General features: G+C 41.1%; 2 protein-coding genes and 1 pseudogene across 2 annotated transcripts; 1 reads left to right on the top strand and 2 right to left on the bottom strand.

The window, feature by feature from the left end:
- Positions 1–3,835, bottom strand: part of LOC111963731 (retinal guanylyl cyclase 2-like) — a 35,474-nt pseudogene extending 31,639 nt beyond the window's left edge.
- Positions 3,836–6,895: 3,060 nt separating this feature from the next.
- On the bottom strand, positions 6,896–14,353 carry LOC111964360 (NHS-like protein 2). The gene is made up of 5 exons (XM_023988240.2): positions 14,260–14,353; positions 12,380–12,527; positions 8,150–10,270; positions 7,777–7,918; positions 6,896–7,479 (listed from the first exon to the last, which is right to left on the bottom strand). Exons 3-5 carry the CDS (start codon positions 10,158–10,160, stop codon positions 7,248–7,250), a joined length of 2,385 nt encoding a protein of 794 aa, XP_023844008.1. The 5' UTR covers positions 10,161–10,270; positions 12,380–12,527; positions 14,260–14,353; the 3' UTR covers positions 6,896–7,247.
- Positions 14,354–15,237: 884 nt separating this feature from the next.
- LOC111964369 (G-protein coupled receptor 12-like) lies at positions 15,238–20,232 on the top strand. Its single transcript, XM_023988250.1, has 2 exons — positions 15,238–15,538; positions 16,192–20,232. Exons 1-2 carry the CDS (start codon positions 15,531–15,533, stop codon positions 17,198–17,200), a joined length of 1,017 nt encoding a protein of 338 aa, XP_023844018.1. The 5' UTR covers positions 15,238–15,530; the 3' UTR covers positions 17,201–20,232.
- The last annotated feature ends 353 nt before the right edge of the window (positions 20,233–20,585 follow it).

Here is a 20,585-nt window from a genome sequence, read left to right as displayed (position 1 = left end):
TAGTAGGCAGTAGTAGTAGTATAATAGTAATAACAGTAATATAGTAGTAGTATAGTATAGAGTAGTAGTAGTAGTAAGAGCAGTAGTAGTAGTAGTAGTAGTTATTAGTACTAATAGTAATAGTAATAGTAGTAGTAGTAATATAATTAGTAGTAATAAGTATATATTGTAGGCAGTAGTAGTAGTTAGTAGTAGTAGTAATAATAGTAGTGTATGTTAGTGTGTAGTAGTAGGTTAGTAGTAGGAGTAGTAGTAGGTAATAGTATAGAGTAATAGTAGTAGTATTAGTAGCAGTGGTAGTATTGGTAGTAGTATTAATAGTAAATAGTAATAGTAGCAGTAGTAGTAGTAGTAGTAAGTAGTTAGTAGTAGATAGCATAGTAATAGCAACAGCAGTAATAGTAAGTAATAGTAATAGTATGAATATGTAATAGTATTAAAGTAGTAATATGCTAGTATTCAAGTAGTAGCAACAGATGGTATTAATAGTATAAATGTAGTTAGTAGTATAGTAGTAATGGTAGTAGTAGTAGTAGTAGTCGTAAAGTAGAGTAGTAATAGTAGTATTAACTAGCATGGTAATAGTAGTAGTAGTAGTATAGTATAATAGTAATAGAGTAATAATAATAGTAGTATGTATAGTAGTACCATGTAATAGTAGTAATAGTATAGTAAGTAGTAGTATGTGAGTCGTAGCAGTAGTACGTAGTGTAGTAGCGTAAGTATAGTAGATAGTGAAAATACGTATAGTAGTAACGAGTAATAGTAAGTATATAGGCAGTAGTAGTAGTAGTAGGAGTAATAGTAGTAGTTTAGTATTTATAGAGTACTAATAGTATTAGTTTTTTTTTTATTATTTTTTTATGTTTGTTTATGTATTATTTGTTTTTATTTATATTTTTTATTTTTTTTTTATTTTGTTTTTAATTTTATTATTTTTTTTGTTTTATTTTTAGCTGATAGGTTGAGGTTTAGTTTTTTGTAATTTTTAATAGTTAGTTAGGGTATAGTGGGTAGTGGTTTTTTAGATTAGTAGTAGTAGTCAGTTATCTTTACGCCTAAGTATAAGTATTCAATGTAGTAAGTATAGTAGCAGTGTAGTATTGGTGTATATAATAAATATAATAGTAGCATAGTAGTTAGTAGTAGATAGTTATAGTAGTAGTAGGTAGTAAAGCAAGTTATATAATTATACTAACCTAGTTGTAATACTAGTATACTGTGAGTAGTAGTATAATTGTAAAACGGTAGTAGTTCGTTTTACTAGTCAAAGTAGTAGTAGCAGTACTAGTACTTAGATAGTATATATGAATAGTCCAGTAAAAGTAATAGTTAGTAATGTATAGATAGTAGTCGTAGTGAGTAGTAATAGTAGAACTAGTTAGCATAGTAGTGTCTAGTAGTTAGTAGTATAGTAATAGCAAGAAATAGTAAAGTAGTAGTAATAGTAAGTACCAGTAAAGTCAGAGGCTGAATAGTAATAGAGTAATGAAGCTATGTAGCAGTAAGTAACAGAGCAAGAGTGCGACAGTAGCAGTCAGAGAGAGCAAGCAGCTAGATAAGATCGGCACAGTGCAGGCACGTGCCACGCAGCATAGTAGCAAGACAGCAAGCCAAAGCAAGTTAGCTAGCATAGTAGCGTAATCTGCAGAGAGCTATAGCAGCCAGTAGCACAGTAGCAGTACGTAAGCCAGCAGCCAGCAGTCAGTAGCAGTTCCAGTAGCAGAGCAGTAGCTAGCAGTAAGCAGCCAGCAGCAGCAGAGTAGCGAGTTAGCCAGTTAGCAGATAAGATCAGTAGTAGCATAAGTAGCCAGTAGCATCCAGATATAGCAGTAAGTAGCAGTAAGCAGAGTACAGCAGTAGCCAGTAATACAGCACAGAGTAGCAGTAGTAGCCAGTAGCAAGTGCAGTATAGCAGTAGCTAAGCAGTAGCAGTGAGTAGCAGTAGCAGAGTAAAGTCTAGCACAGGCAGAGTAGCATAGTAGCCATAACTAGCTAGTAGCCAGTATAGCAGTAGTGTAGCAGCAAGTAGCAGTATAGTAGTAGTAGCATAGTAGTGTAGTGTAGTAGCATATAGGAGTAGCAGTAGCCAGTTGCATACAGTAGAGTAGTGAGAGATTTCATGCAGTAGTAGTGTCGTAATAGCATAGTATAGTAGCTGGTAGTAGCTAGTATTGTAATAGTAGTATTAGTACAATAGTAGTAGAGTAATTCGTAGTAGTAGTACCAGTAGTATTAATAGCATCTCTCTGCTCCTGATTGCAGCAGTCTAAGGCACTGCATCTCAGTGTTGAGGAGTCACTACAAACACCCAGCTTCGATTCCAGGCCGTGATTAGGAGTCCCATAGGACGGCGCACAATTGCCCCAGCATTGTCTGGGTTTGGCCGGTGTACCGTCATTGTAAATAAGAATTTGACTTGCTAGTTAAAATAAGTTACATTATAAAAAATCAAGCAAGTTTTAGCGACGTAGTATTAGTAGAGCAGTAGTAATACTTAGTAGTAGTAGTAGCGGTATATTGTAGTAAGTAGCAGTAGAATACTAGTGTAACTACTACTACTAGTTTACACTGCTCGTACTACTAATATACCGCTACTACTACTACTAGCAGTAGTATTAGTAGTAGTAGCAGTAGTAATACTAGTAGTAGTAGTAGCAGTAGTATTGGTAGTAGTAGCAGTAGCAGTAGTAGTAGTAGCAGTAGTATTAGTAGTAGTAGCAGTAGTAATACTACTAGCAGTAGTAGCCGTAGATTTAGTAGTAGTAGCAGTAGTAATACTAGTAGTAGTAGTAGCAGTAGTATTAGTAGTAGTAGCAGTAGTAATACTAGTAATAGTAATTGCAGTAGCATTATCAGTAGTAATACTAGTAGTAGTAGCAGCAGTAGCAGTAGTAGCAGTAGTAGTAGTAGTAGTAGTAGAAGTAGTTGTGATAGGTTAGTAGTTGTCTAATTAATTAAACTGGCTCTGGTACTGACAGCACTGTAGTAATAGCAGTTAGTGGTAGACAGATAGTAGTTGTATAGAAAGAAAAACCAGAATGATAAACAGGACTCACTGCGGATGTTTTCTGCCCTCTTGACCCTAGTCAGAGCCAGTCGTATGCTGGCAGGGTCCTTGTCTGTGGAGACCACGGTGGTGACAGGGAGGCCGTAGCTCCGCAGAGCGTCAGCGACCTTGCTGCCTGTGTCCACCCACACATCCTCAGCCGAGGAGATGATCCCTATGTGTGCCCAGCGGAAGTGTCTCACCAGGCTGAGCAGCACCCAGGTGGGCGAGGGCACCGTGCGGGCGAAAGTAAGGTGTCTACTTCGGTCATCCAGCTCGTAGTTCACACAGGTCCAAGAGAACAGGGCCTTGTTCCAGTTGTTGGCCAGTAAAGACGCTGCATCACAGTAGCCAGGGTTGACAGGGCCCAGGAAGGCATTAGCCCGTGCGTAGTGACCTAAGAAACCCTTYAGTGCCATGGATGTCTGGCAGTCCTCGTCAATGATGACATACTCAAAGGTGGTGCCCAGGGACAGTGAGGGGTCATTGTTGATCCTCTCCACAGCTAGCTGCGCTGCCGTCTGGGGCAGTGCCTTAGCAAACAGAGGGTCACATTTCCACGGTCCAACTACCCCTACCTTGAACACAGTAGAAGTAGATCTAGCCGCACAGGGCACACTTAGTGATGCCAGCAGGAACCACAGCAGCCAGGCGCCATGGGGAGGGGAGGGGAACTTGGCTTCTGTGAGGACTGGGGTTGTCAGATAGGTTGATGCCCGCTCATGCAGTGAACTGTGAAGCTGGTAAAGCTGCCGGAGCATTGCAAGATGCCTTCTCCAGCAGATCCCACAATCCACTATCCCTCAAACGCTGTCCATTCCCAAAAAAGGCCCAATGTCCTGGGAAATATAAAGGTATGATGACAAATACTGTACGTATGGGTTTATTTTCTCCAATGGGATGATTATTCATCATGTGTYGTGATAATCCAATCATGGCAGACATGGAGTGGAGATAAAAATAGCKCTCTGTCTGTCCACATCGGCACCTGCCTAAAAACACTGTCACATAACAATCACCTGTCTAATCCTCTATAGAACCATACATGTTGTTTAACTTTAATGTAAGAATTGTAATTAGAGAGAGAAACAAACTAAATTCACATTTTAAACCTTGCTCGTTCAATCATATAATTAACCGTATCATATTTTATTTGACATAAAAATGAAAATGACCCCTTATTACATAGCTATCCTATTGAAAGCCATTGTAAGATATTGAATTCAACACATTCACACGTATTATTTGTGGATGGAATTACCCTGTAATTATCTTTTCAGCAAAGTTCTAATTCTTTAGGAGAGACATTGGAGGAACAGAAAGTAGATTAATCTTGGGTAATATCTGCTCCAGCCCCTCCCACCAAATGTGTGTTTCTGTATATGTGTGTATATATGTGTGTTTGTACTGTATATGTTTGTGTGTATATGCGTGTGTATATATGTGTGTGTATATGTGTGTGTGTATATGTGTGTGTGTGTGTGTATATATGTGTGTGTATATGTGTGTATATGTGTATATTTGTGTGTGTGTATATACATGTGTATGTATATGTGTGTGTATATACGTGTGTGTGTGTATATCTGTATACTGTATTTGTGTGTATATATGTGTGTATGTGTATATATGTGTGTATATATGTATCCCGCAAATCACCAGTCTCAACGTCAACAGTGAAGAGGCAACTTCGGGATGCTGTTCAGTGTCTGTTCCTCTGTCCAGTGTCTGTGTTCTTTTTCCCATCTTAACCTTTTCTTTTTATTGGCCAGTCTGAGATATGGCTTTTTCTTGCAACTCTGCCTAGAAGGCCCGCATCCCGGAGTCGCCTCTTCACTGTTGACGTTGAGACTGGTGTTTTGCGGGTACTATTTAATGAAGCTGCCAGTTCAGAACTTGTGAGGTGTCTGTTTCTCAAACTAGACACTCAGTTGTGCACCGGGGCCTCCCACTCCTCTTTCTATTCTGGTTAGAGACAGTTTGTGCTGTTCTGTGAAGGGAGTAGTACACAGCGTTGTACGAGATCAGTTTCAGTTTCTTGGCAATTTATCGCATGGAATAGTCTTCATTTCTCAGAACAAGAATAGACTGACGAGTTTCAGAAGAAAGTTCTTTGTTTCTGGACATTTTGAACCTGTAATCGAACCCACAAATGTTGATGCTCCAGATACTCAACTAGTCTAAAGAAGGCCAGTTGTATTGTTTCTTTAATCAGAACAACAGTTTTCAGCTGTGCTAACATAATTGCAGTTCTCTAATTATCAATTTGCCTTTAAAATTATAAACTTGGATTAACTAACACAACGTGCCATTTACTTCGCTACTATGGCCTATTTATTGCCTTACCTCCTCACGCCATTTGCACACACTGTATATAGACTTTTTCTATTGTGTTATTGACTGTYCGTTTGTTTATTCCATGTGTAACTCTGTGTTGTTGTTTGTGTCGCACTGCTTTGCTTTATCTTGGCCAGGTCGCAGTTGTAAATGAGAACTTGTTCTCAACTGGCCTACCTGGTTAAATAAGTGAGTGTGTATATATGTATAGATATGTGTTTGTGTGTATATATGTTTATATGTGTGTGTATGTATGTGTATATGTGTGTGTGTATATGTGTTTATGTGTGTGTGTGTATATATGTGTATATGTGTGTGTATATATGTGTATATGTGTGTGTATATATGTGTATATGTGTGTGTATATATGTGTATATGTGTATATGTGTGTGTGTATGTGTGAAGACAAAATTCCCATCTCGAATGGACTAATAAAGTATATCTTACCTTATCGTATATAGTTACTACCACTATCTTCACTAATACTACTACTGCTAATACTACTAATACTACTACTGCTATTAATACTACTACTACTGCTGCTAATACTACTAACACTACTACTGCTATTACTACTAATACTATGGTTACTATTACTACTAATACCACTATTACTACTACTGATAATACTACTATCACTATTACTACTACTTCTACTATTACTAATGCTACTACTGTTGCTACTGCTACTACTACTATTACTGCTAATAGTACTACTACTACTAATTGTAATACTATTACTTTCCCAATACATTTAAATATCATTCATTAATTTTTAAGATAAACGCATTTGAACATTAATTCCATAAAGAAAGTAGCCCTTCTATCCCACAATATATTGATAGCAGCTAGCCGATATTGTTATACAAAGTTGCATTTGGCAGGTGCATCATCATCCTTACCATTTTAGTACAACACTAAGGTCTGTTACATCCAGTGATGTTCCCCCTATGAGACATTCCGTAACACTGAACTGGAAAGCCACGTTGAAAGTGAAATTCAGAGTGGACCTTAGTAGTGAGAGTGAAGTAGTGAACACTAGTAATCCACTCAGGCATAGTATCAGAAGGAGTGACGCATTAGACCTAGTGCAGATGACCTGTGGATTATAATAAATCCCTTCTATCCATCTCCAACACTCTCAGTAACACCCCTATTGCTCAGAGTCCCCAMGTGTGGCTTAAATGTTTAACGACCCCCCCCCCCACTTAAATGCCTAAGAACTGATCTTTCACAAGCCTGGGTACAGTAAGTAAGGTACCGATTTTGAATGCAATGTAGTTGTGATAGGGAATTGTTTCAGGGGAAAACATAGTTTTTTGAACATACAGTATCTTGGATTTATATCAATTCAACTATCATGACACTGGAGGACCTTGCATAAGACGAACAACCAGTCAATAAAACAGCAATCATGCTCCCCCGTTACTTTGTCAGAGTGAATAAGGTTTGGGCAGCAGTGGGTTAGAGCAGACGCATACTAATGATCTGTCACAGACACACAAGCAGCTCTGTTTAATTTCTGAGTGATACATGACCAAAAGCACAAATGTTGGCAGCTCAAAAACAAATGTTGTGGGCATCACAAGTCAAGGCAAGAAAGATGTATTAACACGATAGATTGTCTCAGCTCATAAGCAAAACACAGCTGGCCAACACTGTCATATTTCCAGTTAGACATGACCTCTATACACTGTATTGCCGTCACAGAAACAAGTTGTCGGTGTACTGTAGCACGTAAAGCAATGTAAACAATAGCCTTTTCCTTCTCTCCCTGATTGTCCACAATACTCGCATGCCCCATATTGAGTGAAAAGTGTTTGTTACACATTGAGAAACATAAAGATTGGAGTTGTTCGATGCTCTACGGTTGACCGGCCAGTGGTTTAGTATTCTTCAGTAGTTCAGAGGCTGACAGTCTCTCCCCAGAGCTGGGTTTATTGCTCCTCCTCCTCTGCAGAAAAGCCATGAAGTTGTCATTTTTGGAGTTTGACTTCTGGACAACCCTCTGGGTGCCTTTAATGGGGGATCCGTAACCCTGCCTGCTCCCCGTGCTGTCAGCTGTTTCTTTACGACCCAGGAGTTTCTTCTTGGACCTTTAAAAAAACAGGGAGTCCAGAAAGTAGACCAATATAATACACTTGTTATAATACACTTGTTATGAAGAAAAAACCTTTGAGAAACAACTAAAAGATGAAATAATTCTGACAATATACTTTTTTGGAAAGTGTGTTAATGCTTGTTTATTTGTTGGATGGAATTATTTAACCAATTTAGTGTGCATGAAAGTGGACAGGGCCCGTCTCCTTATATCTAGTTTACCTATGTAGCACTGGTAGTTTGTTTTGCGTGTTGCTTACTATTCTATTTTGTGGGAAAGTAAGTCCCATTACCTGTGTATGATGGTGAATAGGTCCTCAGTAGTTGGCTGTGAGGAGTTGTGGTCCAACTCTTCCTCCTCCTGCTCCCCGAGYCACAGTGTTCTCATCTGGGGCATTGCCCTCCTCTCTTCACTGTTCTCATCTAGGAAAAGTCCTGTCGGAAAAATATATAACACTATAATTTCCATTTGGGATGAAAATACTTTAGTTCAAGAGCTAACTCGTGCCATCTACATATTATGCGTACATATTGATTCAATAATAACAACATACAATAAATAATGTTACAAATMATGGTTACAGATGWTGGTTACAGATGTTACAGACTGCATGCATAGAGTTCAAAACAGTGTGAGTGAGTTKTTCTTATAAAATTTAAGAATACCATCTCTTATCCTGTTATGGTTGCAATCTTGTCCAGTAAAGTCTCTGTCTCTGTAAGCACTGGCAAGAAACTGATAACCACTGGCAGTAACCTGGTAACCAGTGGTAGGAGGCTGGTATGCACTGGCAGGAGCCTGGTAAGCACCACTGAGCCCAGACCAGAAATGGCTCCTGGTGCTCTCCTGTCCCAGTGAGCTGATGGAGGGCATGAAGAGGACATCAGGTTTCTTTGCGACTGGAGGGGGAACCAACTTCTTCTTCCTATCTAGTTCAGCTTGAAGAGATGTGGTGCTGGTGGGAGAGGTCCTTCTCACGTTCCTGATCTCTGAYTGGCAGGAGGRGGGTGGTGGGTGTGAGTCAGTCACATCATACTGCTGCCTGTCTACAGCTTGCTGCCTCTGAAACATAACCCCATCACTGGCAACACGAGGAGGCTGGTGCGACCTCTTAGGCTTCGCTCTTCTTTCCACCATAAACATGTCCCCTTGGCTCTCTCTTGGTGAGGCTGGAAGGGTCTCTGAGAACTGTGTAGAGACTGAGGAGGACTTTACCATATGTATCGGTGGCCATTTGTGTGCAGGTGGCTTAGTAGCAACAGGTGGTTTAGCTTTAGGACTGTGGTGGACCAGTGGACAGCTCTCCAGCTCCTGTTCCTGCTCCTCCTCCCTGATGACTTCAGGTGAGCCCTCCAGGCCTTTGTCTGAATCTGAGCTGCTGACGGAACGTAAACGCACATTGCTGAGATCCTCCTGGGTCACCACAGGCATCACCATCATGCTGGAGCTCAGCCTCTGTCTGGGTTTGGTAGTGCCAGAGGACTCGGAGTGACGTCGCGTGGCTTTAGATTTGACCGACGTCGGGTCTGGGAGTGGGACAATCCCTGGCAACTCCAGGGACAGCCGCAGCCTGCTGTTGCTGGCTCTGGGGGAGGTGGGTGAGGTGGAGGACTTGGGGCGCATCCTGCAGCCCAGGGGTGAGGGTCCAGTGATGGCAGACGTGAGGATAGGAGGGGGCAAAGTCTCACACTGAGAGCTGGACTTGCCATTGGAGGAGGAGACTGGGGCAGGTGGTTGGAAGGGGGACTGTTTACAAGTTAGAGATGGAGGGTGTCGCAAGGGAGGAGAGGGTCTGACCGATTCTGACCAGCTGGGGGCTTTTTTGTCCTCATTTCCAGTAATACCCATAGCAGGACCTGAGCTTGACATGGAAGAGCCGGGGTCAGTAGATCTTACTTCACGTAGCTGCCCATTGTTGTTGACTGGTGGCCCAACCAGAGCCTGTATAGGCTGAGCAGGGGACTGCTCCAGGCACAGCATCTCCTCTGTCCTGGGTGTGGAGATGAGGATGAGGTCAGGCAAGAAGGAGTCTTGGGTAGCTGTGTCTCTGTCCATGTAGAGGCTCTTGGTCCTGTTGTCTCTGAGCTGGGAGGCGGAGTCTCTCCTCAAGGACACGCTYCGGGTTGGCGGCGCCGGCCTCRTCTTCGTCTTCCTCAGGATGATGCTGTGGGACCGCGACCGTGGACCACCGTGATCAGGGGAGACGTCTGGGCTCAACGGGGAGCTGTCGCCTCTACTAATGTCCTCTGAGCTGTTGTCAGGGCATAGGTGGACGTAGCTGTCACATCTGCTTCTGGAAGTAATTGAGTTTGAGGCAGTGGCTGCAGAGAAGGAGCGTCCGCGGAACTCAGGGTTGTGTACTGGCAGGACCGTCTCCTCATTTTGAATGGGGTTAACTATATAACACTCCCTTTCACCCCTTCTACTGGCAGTGTTAGCCATGGCAGACAATCCAGTGGAGGCATAGGGGCCAACCTGCTGGAACTGGGAGGTCACAGAGGCTTCTGGGGGGTGACATATCTTGGCAGCATGCTGGCATGGGGACTTCACCACGTCAGGACAAGGGGACATCATGATGTTTGGTTGGTATGATGTGTTGTTCCAGTTGGGGGAGAAGGTGGACCCTCTGGGCCCCTTCCAGGCCTGACTGGTACATATCAGGGCCCTGTTCTCCATGACATCAGAGACAGGCCTGAGACACCAGGTAGATCACAGGACGTTTGGCTGAGCAGAGATGAGTCCTCTTTAGAGAACAGYGTTTCACACTTCCTTCATCTGGATGTTACCTAAGGGGACGAGAAGATAGAAGAAACAAGTTGTGTGAGTGACAGCACAGTGGTCATCTTGGTTTCAGAAATAAAACAAWATATGCTATTCTGTCTTTTATTCATTTCCCTTTTGAATATAACCATAGTCCTTTGAGTATGAGGATACTGTATATAAGGAGAAAAGGAGCYTGTGAGTGGGAGAGGGTGAATGAGATGTGGCTGGAGAGAAAGAAGGAAGTCAGAAAATATCTCTGCCTATCTTGGTCTTGTGCTTGATAAATGAAGAGTGGGTGTTTACCATGGCAACTGCTACCTGGTCATCCATAGTCAGATCACAAAAACAATCATTTGAACCCCAGATTAGATCTATACTGCATGATGCCTGGTTCGACACCATCTACACTGGATGGGATGAGCAAACTATTGAAGAATAATTGACAGATTGGAAAAGCTATTCCAGTAATCATACCTAAAAAAATCCATGGCTGTTAATAAAATGGAAAGATTGTGTGTAGGGAAAAAAATTAACATTTTGATTGTGTTAGATTGACAAAAAAAATAGGTTAATTAAGAGGACCACGCAGTCATGTATTGAACAGGAATAAAGATATGATAAATGCATACTTTTTGTTTCAGGGATAGTATGATGAATGATCTACACATCCAACGATGGAAGACTTGCTTAAGTCTCAGCACAGTCAGAGTGTGAATTAAATTAGCCAAGGAAGACGGTCAATGCTGTTTCTTGGGAAAATGCTCCTCTGTCGTTGTTGGAGAGGGCACGTGCTATTGGGATAATTAGTGGGGTACAGACTGTTGCWTACAGCTGATCATGGAATCCTCCCTCTCTCATTGCTGGACTAAACCTGTAGTCTTTATGAAGTTCATCTATTCTTTTCGTCTTCATTTCCGCTCTATCGCCTGCTTTCTCTCTGGACAACTCTGAGCAATATCTTCTGCCTTAAAGAGGAAGATCTCTAACTATTTCTTTCCTCTAAATGGTGTGTTGGTTATGATGTCGTCAAAGACTGTGTTTTAGCATGGGTCAAGTAGGCCATTTAGATATGCTGCACACTCCTCCACTGACAGTCAAAGGAGAGTTTTCTCTGCAATCATCGGCATAACAAACACCAAACACCATAGCCTTTGTGGTTCCCTGGATGAACATATGATCACTCCTATTCCCTTTTCCTTTAACAAAACATATTATTATACATACACACACACACCACACACACACAAAAAGACCACACACACACACACACACACACACACACACACACACACACACCACACACACACACACACACACACACACACACACACACACACACACACACACCACACACAACACCACAACGCAATACCACACCACATACACCCACAACCACACATGCATGCACACATTTATACACACACATGCTTGCACGCACTCACATATGCATGCAGGCACACACACAGACAATAACAACAATGCTTAAAAATAGAGAGCTTTCTGACATAATCATGTCCATGTTCTACCTTGTCAGATAGATGGCTAGAATGAAACAGATAGAGAGAGAGATAGACAGATATATATATAGAGAGAGAGATAGATATATATATATAGAGAGAGAGAGAGACAGACATATATATATAAAGAGATAGATATATATATAGAGAGAGCGAGACAGATATATATATATAGAGAGAGAGATAGATATATATATATAGAGAGAGAGAGACAGACAGATATATATATATAGAGAGAGAGATAGATATATATATATAGAGAGAGAGACAGATATATATAGATATATATAGATATATATATATATATATATATAGAGAGAGAGAGATATATATATATATATATAGAGAGACAGATATATATAATTAGCATCTATTTACATACCGTAGAGCGACAGAGACCCTCGACTTCCTTGAATAAATAGATGCTAATTGGAACAATAAAAATGCAAATATTTCACATAAACCACACAACACTGTTTGCATGTCTACATACATGAAGTCAAAATGAGTACATGACAGAATGAAGAGACATCAATGTCATCTCAACCTTCCTGTAAAAGAGCCTGATGAATGTGTCCATAAATCCCTCCAAAGCCCTGTGTCCCCCCCTCCTACCTCACAGCTGGCTCAGGAGATAGAGCTGTGGCTTCCAATGCAGCACTCCTACATCTACGCTACAGCCTGCTCCTACAGCCCAATACATTCACATGCTGTTGCCATGACAATTGGAAGTGGGCTGCTACTTGCTCTGAGTTGTTGGATGCTGAGAGAGGGAGGGAGAGAGGGGGGGAGAGGGGAGGGAGAGGGGTAGAGAGAGGGGGGGAGAGAGCGAGCGAGAGAGAGAGAGAGAGAGAGAGAGGGAGAGTTAGAAAGACAGAGAGAGGAGAACAGAGGATGGACATGAAAATAGTTTTTTGATGGCGTGTGGAGCATATTTGCCTCTAAGGGACAAGGCGGGTATTGAATAGTTTCAAAGAGGCTGGAACATCAAAATAGTTCCATTGCCTCAACAGCTGCATCATGACAAGAGCTGACTTGATATTCCTGGCATGCCTTGGATGGTTTACATTGAGGAGCATAGATACAGTATATCCATTTCTACTTTACAACCAAGTAATTCACAGCTGTTTTGCTACATTGACTTTTCCACATGGATGTGTTCAACTTCATCAACTTTTATGTAAATAAAAGCATGAAGGCTTGAGACACTTTGAGTAAATGTCTTACAATCACCTCAATGTTATTAATCTCAATGGGTGTGTTCACTAGATCATGCCAGGGGCGGCTGCTCGCTCAGGAACATCCCTTTAGAGGCTTCAGAAAGARATATCAAGATATATCATGTTAGTTTTAGGATTTTTAACTATCAAAAAGCATCAAGTCATACAGTCTAAACAAAATGACTAATGCACGGTGTAGCAGATGTTGACAGTAACAACTGAGACGAAAGATGACAGAGCTGAGAAAGAGAAATTGGCTCCATCCTCTTCTTCTAATGTTGAGGCAGAGTTTTTGACCAATGTTTCACAACTTCTGGGAAACATCGTTGGCACACGATGGGGATAGAAACAAAAGATCATTGCTACTCTACCTCCAGATGTGCAAGATTACTTTTTATCACGCGCAGCACATTACCGTGCAGCACCAGTTCATGACTGCCTCTCACTCCTCCTCCACCACTAAAGGGGTCTCCACCCTCTCCATTATCCTTGGCACCTTTGCATTGTGCTGGATCCCCTTCYCCATGTACTCTCTGGTGGCGGACATCAGATACCCTCCATCCCTTTATGTAACCTGAGTTTTTCTGCTAACTGCAACAGATCAAAATGTATGTTGCCATAGACAGACTGCTGTGTGGTCACATCTGAATAGAGCATTGTTACATGTAGGCCTTCATCACCTTGGTGGGACTACTGCTCTGTATGACTTATGAAGGTGAATTAAATACAACAGACAGTACTTGAACTGTACCAAGACGACTTTGCTGTGCCAATTGTTTCAGAGTCAATGTGAACCCTTCAGAATAAAAGCCTGTGGTTTATCCAAGCAAGCTTGGCTTCTTTCCCCAGAGTAAACTCAGATGATGCATGCTAATTGAATTTCTTTCTAATACCATGCAGACATGACCTAATACATTTGATCTTTATATTTATGGATTTACTGCATTACGTTACGAAAAGTAAAGGTAGCAAAGGAATCATTGTACTTTTGAGACGGCTAGTTGCTTAACTTGTTACATGTCATCTTCATGCCATATTAGTGGCCCTTAGTCGATCGTTCGTAAAGAGCTCAAAATTGAGTTTATTCATTGGTCAATAATTCACCATTCCATACTAATGTTATCCACAGAACCTTTTAAACCTGATAGCCTAAGACCTACATATAGAAATCAAATCACATACCTCTTTACCTGCAAGGAAGGAGGTCATGAATTGTACAATATACCGGATTAATAATAATAATAATAATAATCATTTGGGAATTGTTCAATTTACCTGATAAAAACCAGCCTCCTCCAAGCTGCTCAGTGAGATGGTGAGTTGTCTCTCTAACCCTCACTATTGTCACCCACGTCCCAATATGACCCAATGTTCCTCAAATGTAACTTCTAAACCAGACCCTCCCTTTTAACAAAGGAAGTGGCTGTGTACCAGGCATTGTGACAGGAAACATGAGATGAGGAGTGATTAGGGCTGGGGCTGCTTCCATCGAGGTCAAGTGTTTAGTGAAGGGTGAGAACAACACCACTATGCTTCCCTATTGGCAGACCATGCTCACACACCTTCCTCTATGTAGTGTAACTAGTARTAGAAGGTGATTCCTGAAGTTGATCAGACTTCTTACAGTGATCATGAGGATATATGGAGGGAGGGTTTAAAACATTACTAGTGAAAGTTCATTGGTCTTAATAATTCCGGGAAAAATAAAATAACTCTGCATAGTAAAAATTCACTTTTGTTTTTGACAGGCATGTCAGCTAGTTTGAGTCTTTTTTTAACCAGCTAGCCAGCTACTCTACTTACCAGTGGCATGGTCAAACTTCCAAAAGATGTCGCCCCCACTCTTTAAAGTGATCTACTGCCACCTGCAGGTTCCAGGACAACACAGTTCTCTACTCATACTGGTATCACTTTTTCAAGGGAGGAATGTGCTTTGAACTTCAAATCAACTCAATCAGATGCTGGAACCATTCTCATCAACGGAGGTCAACAAGATGCAAGCTAACTCTTAGGATCCTTGTGTGAATATATTATATTCCACGCAATTAAAATGTAGTTGGAAAAAAATACCAGGCCTTAGCTTAAAAAAGTACATAAAATAAATAAACCCGAAACAGCGAATAGTATTGAGTATTTATTTCTGAAATTCTATGCTGTGTCACCCTCTTCCACAAGCTCTGAATCACACATCGAATGAAGAATGGAGTGGGAGCACTTGACGTCAGTTGGAGAATCATCCACAGGACCAATAGGATAGTAACAAGCAAGAGTCAATGCCAGCGAATTGCCAACATCATTAGCGGTGTGTCAGCCAAGTCTTAACGTCCTCCTGTGAGAAATCGAATCAGAAAAMATTTGTTACAATAACGGTAAAAGAAGACAGAGGTTTTATATTATATATCGGTGCCGGCGGTTACCGGTTATAGTCTTCACCCGCGCGCCCAATATCTCCATCTTCCCTGTGAACAGCTGTCAAGGAATGCGTATGGGCAGACCTCAACAAGCCATCTCAACATCACTTGACTGAGGCATAGTGACACGCACGGATGCACTGGTTAGTGATCAGCCTATATATCTATATAGTATGTCCGTGTTTAAATGATTGACAAGAGAGAACCCTTTTCTCACAGAAATGACATCATTTGGTTTTTGACCTTAGAAGTCCTTTATAATCACGCGAGAGGGTAAGAATACATGTGTGTTTTAATAATATTAATATTAACTTGCCCTGAGTGAAACAACCCATATCTAATGTTTGGGTATGCTATTACTAATCGAAATGACATGGATCTAAAATTAGATCAAAGACAAGCCATTCATTTCCATTTTTATCCTTTCTATAAATTCCTGCTCAAACAGCCAATCCTTGATGTCAGTAGTCCCGACAGAGGGGCTCTCATTTGAATTTAACTCTTTGTTGTATGTATTGGGAGTCAACGGAGGAAATGATAAGTACACTAACAGCACAGTTGAACTGTTATAATTTGACTAATCGGTGATACTCCGCTAATATACTTTATGCATAAAAGGCGGCATTTTGGCCATGCATTCACGCAATTTGGCGTGCATCTGTCTAATGAGACAAATGTTTTATTTGGAAATATGTAAGACACTCTTGAACACAAGTGTCTTTACACTGTACATTTCCCACGGTGATCACTCTGAAATTCTCTATCTGCGCCCCCTCCCCTTCTCTGTCATTCTCAGTGATGATTCACTCTCTGCCGCAGCTATGAGTAACCAATTCCAAAACAACTCTTCCCCCATCTGGAGTGTTCAAGAAGGAGGGAATTCCACGCCACCTCCAACATTTGAGCTGGAGCCGGTGCCTGTCAGCGTGAATCCCTGGGATATAGTATTGTGTGTCACAGGGACCCTAATGTCCTGTGAAAATGCAATCGTGATTGCCTTAATTATTTACACGCCCACCCTGAAAGCGCCCATGTTCGTGTTGATAGGGAGCCTGGCTTTTGCGGACCTACTGGCAGGGCTTGGTTTGATAGTGAATTTCACCATCACCTACATATTTGATACGGGATTCGCGACGCTGCTATCAGCTGGACTGCTCATCACTGCCTTTTCGGCCTCCGTTCTCAATATCCTGGCAATCACTGTGGATAGATACCTCTCCCTCTACAACGCACTGACTTACCACACGGAAAGAACAGTGATTTTTACCATCGTCACACTGGTGCTCATTTGGGTGACTAGCATCACTCTGGGCGCGTTACCGATCATGGGTTGGAACTGCCTTAAGGATGAGACGACGTGCAGTATTTGCGCTCCCATTGATAAGAATCACGCTGCAGCACTGGCTGTGACTCTTCTTTTTGTATTCGCACTCATTTTGCAACTATACCTCCAGATTTGCAAGATTGCTTTTCGTCACGCGCAGCAAATCGCCGTGCAGCACCAGTTCATGACTACCTCCCACTCCTCCTCCACCACTAAAGGGGTCTCCACCCTCTCCATTATCCTTGGCACATTTGCATTGTGCTGGATCCCCTTCGCCATGTACTCTCTGGTGGCGGACATCAGATACCCCCCCATCTATACCTACGTCACCGCTCTCCCAGCCATTTGTCACTCTATGATAAACCCCATCATTTATGCTTTCAGAAATCCCGAGATACAGAAATCTATGAGACTGGCTTGTTGTTGTGGATGTGCATCTTCCAACTTCCCTCTGCGACCAAGGACACCAAGTGTTGTCTAGGCAACTGTTGTATGTTAGCCTATAGCCTCTAATCAAGTCGTTACAAGCACATCACAATCTTAATGACTAATCCGAAAAGATTTGTGGGTGTTTTGTTTTGCATTTCATGTGTATTGAATAACTACTGTACGTCTGATGTCCTCTTGTATATTTTACTGAGCATAGCATTAGGATGTCTGCTCTCAAAATAAAGCCGTTCAATTTCTCTAAAGGAAGTGTATTGTCCCAGAGCTACCTGTGCAGTATTGCTGCGTTTATATGGAGGTAGTAGCCTTCACTGTACGAGCGAGGCCTCATATTACAACCTTTAGATTATAATTGATGCATCTGTACATGTCATGTGCAGTGACTCGGTGTTGCTCATAAAGCATTCAAAGTAGCCCCTAACTCAATAGGCAAATACCTGTTCTGTGTCAGTACAATAGGGCTAAGGAAACTACTCCTAATGTCCCCGTATTGATTCAATTCATTGGGAATAATGTTTATCAAAGGTTGTTGAATGTTCATCAGAAGGATGCCGAAACGTGGTACTGATTTACCGTGTCTCTACACCTTCAATATGTTAAAACTGTCCCTTCAGTCTGTCATATAGTGGGGCAAGTAAAAGTGAGCCAATTTGTGATTTACGCGTGGTTTATTGCGAGGGGGAAATGCTGAAATGAGTGGACAATTCTCTGTATTTCAGCGTTATCCGCAAAGCCGTTTCAGCCCCATGGACAACGAAACGTGAGCCATCGCCCACTCGATAAAGCACGCATATGCCTGGTAATGGGAGCTATGTAGCTAGTACTGTAGGAGTGGAGAATAAGCCTAATTTGTGTGCTTTTTTAATTCAAGACAAAAGCAGCTAAATAGTGTCAGCCAAGGTTTTCCAAATGAACGCACCCAGACAGTATCATATATTCCCTGTGTGACGGGCCACTCTAAATGTTTAAAGTGGGAAACCCCTTGCATTCGACATGCGCAACACTACTTGATTATAATTACAATAGTTTACGTGCAATATCTGTATGCCTATAGCCTACCTAGACCCTCGGTAGACCTTACACATCGACATCTGGATTGACTTCTGATGTCGTGACATATTTTTGTTGCTTGCCCACTAAAAACAAATGGTTCTACATAGTGCCAAAAAAGGGGCATTTTGCTTGTTACCATAGTATATCCTTTTTTTGGTGCTATATATTTAAAAAAAATCAATTCTAAATTGAACCTGTATGGCGCTATAAATAATAATTTCATAAGGTTCTATAAATAACCATTAAAACATGTTATAGAGCACCAAAAGAAGGTTCCGCTGTGGTTACAACCCTTTTTGGGGCTATATATAACCCTTTTAATGGTTCTTCATATAACCTTCATGCAGAATGGTTCTATAAATAACCTTTCTCAATCTAAACAGTTCTTTGTAGATTCAGTTTTTTTTATTCTGGTTAGCCATATTGTTAAAATTCCATAGGTGTTATTATTGTGTTAATTGACAAGTTGAATCAGGTGTGCTAGCTCTGGAACTGCTGGGGTGCCTGAGGAAAAAATGGAGAACAACTGAGTTAGACAACAGTTCTCAGTTGACACAAGGCCACACATGAGTCTTTCACAAGACACTGTTTCTGGCCATAGTCATATATAACATGTCATGGCATAACACAACAGATTAGATCAACTAGAATGACCACCAGGCCCCAAAATATTCGAATGAGCCGCTGGCCCTAAATATTTATTATCACTAAAAGAACAATGAAACCTTTTGTGAACTGTAAAGAACCATTGAAGGGCTCAAAGGGTTCTATGAGTRATGATGGTTCCACATAGAACTATCACCCTTCCCAAAGAACCCTTGATGAACCCTATTTTCTCATCTTTTCACAACAAATCAATATTTAGGCCATGTACACATAGATGTCTATAGGGTAGTTGTACAGAATGGTTGCAGTGCATCATTTAAGAAAAAGCTAAATTATGCAAATTGTAGGCTACAGTTTTGTTCTGCTGTAATGGCACTCATTCCAATAGTTGGTGAATACAAATGTTCTAATGTCTTAATTGTTTTTGCCTTACTTTGTCTCACGGGCAATAATGTATAACTTGTGTGTTAATAGTGATAAACTGAATGACATTACATGTTGTTTCTCAATAGAACGTGAGCACTATACATAACTACTAGCCACTTGTCAGTTTATGACTGTATAATACAGTAGCTGCATCACTATGACTTCAGTAATGTATGGTGGACAGTTCAGTACTTGAATGATAATGCAATGTCTGTTGTTTGAGATGTGTGTGGAGAGCCCTTACAGAATGTAGGCTCATCTACTGCCTATTCACTAGTAGTTCAGTCAAAGAGCTGCTATAAGCAATCGACAATAATTGAAACCCTCAATTTGATATGCTATGATTAGAGTCAAAGTTGGAGGGAACTCTGCAACTAGAGTCATCACTATTGAATTGAAGGCTGTTTCCTGTGTGCCACAAAGCTTTGCTTGTGGTAATACTGAATGGAATGTTTGTGTATGATTCAAATGATTGTCCCAAACACTGATCTCCTTGGTCATCATCCTCCACTGTCAGCATGATTTGATTTTGCTATGTCAAGATCTAGTATTCTCACAGGGTTTAGAAGTCCTTAAGGTCTTATCATATTGATATAAAGCTATATTTTTATATATTTATTGAAATAAATGTATGTAGTTTGTATCTCTTATTTGTTTTAAATAATCAATTATGATTTTGTCTTAAGGAAAACCACTTCAATGTGTCTTGTTCAACCAGTTTAGAAATGTATTTAAGGATTGATTGTTTTTATACCAAAACAATTGAAAAGCTACTGTCAAAGTTGTTTGCTTTCTTAAGATGCTGGGGCACTCTTTGTTGCATGGTTCATTTCTGTTCAAAACACCTCACCATATTCCATATTGTCACCAAGACAGTGTTTTAGTTTGGTTTTTTTGTAACAAAGGTCATCAACCAAATCTGTAGCAAGGAGACATCCAAACCAGGTGTCTGTGAAAGAGGCCAATAAATGTTTTTGTTTACCATGTTTCTGTTTGGTGTGGGTGACTCAGTGGGGTCCTGGCTCTATGCTCCCTGGGACAGATGGAGGCTCAGTGACCGCTGCCTAGTGTGATGGCACTGCCTTTGAGGGGAGCAGGAAAACAAACAGGATCCAACAACAGCTATCTGTATCTGTCTGGTGTGAAATCTGTCTCGTTGTCCTCTGTATCTCAGTAGAACGTGGCACTTGCAACGCCAGAATAGTGGTTTCGATTCCCGGGACAAACCGTATGTAAAATGTATGCATGCATGACTGCAAGTACCTTAAGATAAAAGCATCTGCTAAATAACATTTCATATTTTTAGAATAATAAACACTCCACTAATATCAGTG

The sequence above is a fragment of the Salvelinus sp. IW2-2015 genome, linkage group LG5 (assembly GCF_002910315.2).
Source record: "Salvelinus sp. IW2-2015 linkage group LG5, ASM291031v2, whole genome shotgun sequence".
In the NCBI taxonomy this organism is placed as follows: Eukaryota; Metazoa; Chordata; class Actinopteri; order Salmoniformes; family Salmonidae; genus Salvelinus; species Salvelinus sp. IW2-2015.
Note: the sequence above shows the minus strand (reverse complement) of the source record. Positions and strands in the feature narration are given on the sequence as shown.